The sequence below is a fragment of the Urtica dioica genome, chromosome 1 (genome assembly GCF_054948205.1).
Source record: "Urtica dioica subsp. dioica isolate 48M chromosome 1, U.dioica_male_clone48M_v1_H2, whole genome shotgun sequence".
NCBI lineage: Eukaryota > Viridiplantae > Streptophyta > Magnoliopsida > Rosales > Urticaceae > Urtica > Urtica dioica.
The window spans coordinates 22,487,648-22,493,100 of NC_142756.1; the positions used below are offsets into that span (position 1 = coordinate 22,487,648).

At 45.1% G+C, this 5,453-nt stretch overlaps 1 protein-coding gene across 1 annotated transcript; it reads left to right on the forward strand.

The window, feature by feature from the left end:
- Window positions 1-575: 575 nt before the first annotated feature.
- Window positions 576-3,583, forward strand: LOC149407791 (uncharacterized). The gene is made up of 2 exons (XM_089622111.1): window positions 576-698; window positions 3,341-3,583. The coding sequence occupies exons 1-2, from the start codon at window positions 576-578 to the stop codon at window positions 3,581-3,583; spliced, it is 366 nt and encodes a 121-aa protein (XP_089478237.1).
- The last annotated feature ends 1,870 nt before the right edge of the window (window positions 3,584-5,453 follow it).

Below are 5,453 nucleotides of genomic sequence, written 5' to 3' on the forward strand. Positions count from 1 at the left end.
AACCTCGCCTATGAGGAACTTCCGTCCGTACCATACGAGATGATACAATTCACCAATGAGGAGGCTAAGCGAGTTGTGCATACACACAATGACGCAATTGTCCTCAAAGCCCAAGTGGCTGACAACTTGGTGAAAAGGGTCCTTATTGATAATGGCAGCACATCCAATATAATCTTTAAGACTACCTTAGAGCGCATGAAGCTCGAGGGGCTCCGCCCCATCCCGACCCAGACAACTTTGTTTTGGTTCGCGGGAGAAAAAGTCATGACTGAAGGAATCATCGATTTACCGATCACCTTCGGGACTGCCGGAGGTATTGAAGTCGTTCACATGGTCCCCTTCCTTGTGGTTGACCAGGAGTCGCCCTACAATGTTATTATTGGACAACCCACATTGAAATAACTAAGGGCCATCACGTCCACATATCACCTACCGGTGAAGTTCCCTACCGAGGAGGGAATTGCCATCATGGCTGGTGATCAAACCCAAGCGAGGATATGCTACGTCCAAGGTGTGGATGGCAAGCCCGCTGAAAAAAGGGTTAACACGATCTACCACCTGGAAGACGACTACCCATGCGACCAAAAGACGCATGGCAGTTTAGGGAACTAGATCCCTGCGATGAGATCGGGAGGTTGAAAGTTGACAACCCTGATGCTCTCACTTCAGTCATTCTCGACGAAGCCAAACCTAACCAGGTTGTGAAGATCGGTGCACAACTCCCTCTCGCCATCAAAACTCAACTCGCGTTCTTCTTTCGAGAGGTTAAGGATGTCTTTGCATGAACCCATGCAAACATACCCGGAATAGACCCCGATGTGATAGTGCACCGATTGAACGATGACAAAACTGTCGCAGAAAAAGTGCAAGCTAGACGCGCGTTCAATCCTGAACGATACCTAGCAATAAATGAAGAGGTTGAAAAACTTCTCTCCGCCGGCTTCATACGAGAAGCGAAGTACCCCAAGTGGGTGGCCAACATGGTCAAGGTGAGAAAGCCTAATGGGAAGTGGTGCATTTGTATAGACTACAAAGATCTTAACAAAGCTTGCCCAAAAGATTGCTTTCCACTTCCGCGCATCGAACAACTGGTCGACGCCACGACCAGACATAAGCTACTAAGTTTCATGGACTCCTATTTGGGCTACAACCAGATACGAATGCACGAGCCCGATCAGATAAAGACAACTTTCATCACTGATCGAGGCCTCTACTGCTACAAGATCATGCCTTTTGGCCTTAAGAATGCAGGAGCTACTTAACAACGATTGGTAAACCGGATCTTTGCCAATCAAATCGGAAAGACTATGGAAGTATACGTGGACGACAAGCTCGATAAAAGCCTAGTGGCTACTAATCACGTAGACAAGCTAAGGGAGATGTTCTTAATCCTCCTCCGGTACAAAATGAAGCTCAATCCCAACAAATGCGTTTTCGGGGTTGAGTCTGGGAAGTTCTAAGGCTACATTGTTAGCCGACGAGGAATCGAAGAGAACCCTGAGAAAATCAAGGCACTCCTTGATATGAGATCTCCTCGATGAGTTAAGGAGGTCAAAAGTCTGACCGGTCGGATTGCCGTCCACGCACGTTTTGTGGCTAAGGCAACCGACAAGTGTCAACCATTCTTCAAAGCTATAAAGAAGATGGATGGCTTTGTATGGACAGACGAGTGCAAAAAAGCCTTCCAAGAAATGAAGACTTATTTCGAAACACCTCTGTTCCTCTCCAAGCCAAAGGAGGGCGAGCTGCTCTACGTCTACCTCGCCATCTTCGAACGGGAAATAAGCGTTGTTTTAGTCGGCGAGGAGGATAAGTTCAATGGCCTAACGTGAGCAATGCCTTACTCGACGCCAAAACGCGTTATACGAAGATAGAGAAACTTTCTCTTGCTCTCCTTGTAGCGAACAGGACACCCCATCGGTAAAGCTCTTCAAAAGGGAACATCGACTCGCATGGCGATCTGGTCCCAAGAATTGAGCAAGTACGGAATCGAGTTCCACCCGAGACCGGCAATAAAGGCTCACGCCTGAGCTGATTTCGTGGCAGAATTCTCCTATACTCCAGACATGGGAAGAGCGGAAGAGTACTCAACCAAAGACTTGTCGGCTCGAAAGAGAAAGGTTGACCCTACAGGTCCCATATGGGAATTACACGTAGATGTAGCGTCCAACGCTCAAGGGGCCGGTACCGGCGTAATTCTGACCAATCCCGATCGGGAAAAGTTACGCTACGCCCTCCACTATGGATTCCAAGCCTCCAACAATGAGGCCGAGTATGAAGCCCTCATTGTGGGATTAGAGCTCGCTCAAAAGCTCAACGTACAAAATTTACGAATACACTGTGACTCGCAATTGATCGTAAATCAGGTCAAGGGCGATTACATCGCCAAAGAGCCTAACATGGTTGCCTACCTGGAAAAAACAAATGCCAATCTTGATGCCTTCTCCTGGTTTGAGATCATAGAGATCCCAAGAAAAGAGAACGTTGAGGCTAATGCTCTTGCCCGCCTAGGTTCTGGCATCTCCGAAGACGGGCTAGGAACTATCCCGGTCGAGTATCTCTCGTGACCATCCGTCTCACGAGTCGAGGTTGGAACGATCGAGATCACTGTTCATCCAACTTGGATGACCCCAGTTGCAAACTTCTTGCGAGGAGGGGTACACCCCGAAGACCGCAAGGAAGCAAAAAACTAAAGGCCTTGCATCTATGTGTTAAGAGGCCAAGTCCTATACAGGTGCGGGTGCTCGACTGCGCTGCTACGATGCCTCAATAGTGTTGAGTCGACTAAGGTCCTCCGTGAAATTCATGAGGGCATCTGTGGGAACCACTCCGCTGGGAGATCCCTCACGCTCAAAGCGCTCCGAAAAGGCTATTTCTGGCCCACGATGAAGAAAGACGCCTGCAACTGGGCGAGAAAGTACGATAAGTGTCAACGTTTCTCTAACGTTCCATGGCAACCTCCATCTCTCCTGGGCAGCATCGTCGTGCCACGTCGTCGTTATCGACTACTTCACTAAGTGGGTCGAAGCCGAGCCTCTAGCTAGAATCACCGAGGCCAATACAACAAACTTCATCTCGAAGTCTATCATATGCCGCCACAGTATCCCAGCGTCAATTGTGACCAACAATGGTGCACAATTCGACAATGCCCGGGTTAGAGAAATCTGCACCATGCACCCAACTAGGGATCACCAAGACATTCTCATCCCCGCGACATCCATAGGCGAATGGCCAAATGGAAGCTTTCAACAAGAAAATCAACAGCAACCTAAAAAAAAAGCTCGAAGCCAAGAAGGGCGCCTGGGCTGAAGAAATACTATTCATCCTATGGGCCTACTAGACAACTGTCCAAAAAGCCACCGGAGAGACCCCATTCTCCCTAGCTTATGGGATGGAGGCGGTGGTCCCCGTGGAAACCGAGGTCCCCAGTTACCGAGTCGACACTTTAGACGAGGAAGAAAACAACGAGGCCATGCGCCTTGAGCTGGATCTAATTGACGAGAAAAGATCTGAAGCTCTCACTCGGCTTGCCGCACAAAAGCACAAAGTCGAGAAATACTACAACACCAAAGTCAAAAGATGAATCTTCACCGTCGGCAGTCTTTTACTCAGACGCGTGTTCCGAAACAGCCAGGTGCAAGGCGCCGGTGTCCTTGGCCCGAATTGGGAAGGAACGTATAGAGTTCGCCATGTCATAGAGACGGAACCTATTACATCAAACACACGGACGGGATCCCGATCCGACATCCTTGGAACGCCAAACACTTGAGGCAGTACTACCATTGACAAACACTTCCCCCATTTATTGCTTTAATTTCCCTAATTCAATAAGGCCCACGCGCCAATGATTGAGGATGTTATTTCTTTGCAATAATAATAAAGTTTGAGGTTTTTCTCTTTTTTCAAAAACCCACTTTATCAAGTTTTTAGTCATCGAAGGCACGACCTGTACACTGAAAACTTGGGGGGCTAGTGATTCATACAACATACATTAAAAAATATATGGCCCAAGGAACAAAATTTTAAGTCCCCCGCACACAAACGGGAATAAGGACTTAAAAGAGCCAAAATCAGCATTCAAAAGCGTCGGGCCACTCCCGACGCAACGGCCAAATTTGAGCCACGCCTTCGGTCTGTTGTCAATGGTGCCCACAAGAAGAGTTGTAGTCTTTATTTTGTACATTTGATGTAATAAAGTCTCATGACGACTCTTGCTTGTAATTGCTTATTCATTAATAAAAAGTTGAAACGTTCATTCAATCTTCTTTGTTTGAAGCTTTATGATAAAACCTTAGTCTTTTAGTCCATAAACAAACTTAACAACTTACGAAGAGACAAATGTAGATTTGCATGAACAAACTCTTCGTAGTTTGCTTAAAACGATATATTCGCAATCTTAGGGTCAAAGGACTATTGACCTCAGTATGATTGTTAGAAGAATCTATGATGTCTGGTTATGAGGCATTGAGAGTTGGAGACTCTATAGTTCTTCTAGGTATCTTCCGAAGGTACTGAATTGACCAGTGTACTTCTAGAGACAATATAAGAACAAACCATTTAACCTCTTACCTTAATCCTGAAATGAGACATGCCATTTCACACCTTAGTATTCTCATTTGAGAAAGTCAAAGTTCGGACTCACTATGTGATTCCGAACAAGGCCTATTGGTGAAGTACTAAGTTGTGAGTCTGTCATGAGTAACTTTGTGAAGTTCTCATAGATATGGAATTCATGTACAAGATTGCTGAAATGCAATGTATGTCACCTCATGCTTTGTTCCTTGGAGTGTGAATAAATGAACTGGCCAGTGTCCAAATTGAGTCCTGACTCTTTTGGATGAAAGAATGTGACTTGTTAGCTCCTCGTCAATACATTGTTTCTAACTTATTCACAAGCGACAAAGGAGTTGAGGAAATAACAGCTAGAAGGGTAAAATGGTAATTTAGTAAATCCCGACTAGCTGATGACATTCATGAAGGGTAAACATAGATAATATTCAGTGGATCCGCTCATCATAATTAGGTCGAATTCTTGAGTAGAAAACAAATTCATTTGAACCGAGAGATTTTCAGTGTCAGCTCTTTAGTGGAGTCAGTTGGCATTAAGCTAAACTTGGAAAAGGTTTGTGAACTTTTGAGTCCAAGTGTTTAGCTCAAGCTTTGTTCATTTGGGTCCATGAGGTCATTGTCACGAATCACATCGATAGGAATAGTTAAACTAGAAGCTAAGTCAAAACAAGAACGAGACAGTTTTACGAAAATTGTCAAAAGGGTATTTTTGTCTTTTTGGACATAGGACGAAAAGAATGTCAATAATTTTTTTTTTTTACATTGTCATATGATGACAAATGAAATAAATATTACTCAGCCATATTAGTGTAATTGGGCCTTGAGGATTAATTTCATTTCATAGAATTTTACTTGAAAATTCTTAATGGGCTTTTCTTATGTTG

Coding starts and splice junctions, on each gene's coding strand:
- LOC149407791 (XM_089622111.1), top strand. CDS start 576: ATGCGACCAAAAGACGCATGGCAGTTTAGGGAACTAGATCCCTGCGAT. Junction 699..3,340: donor ACGAAGCCAAACCTAACCAG/GTTGTGAAGATC, acceptor TGGGCCTACTAG/ACAACTGTCCAAAAAGCCAC.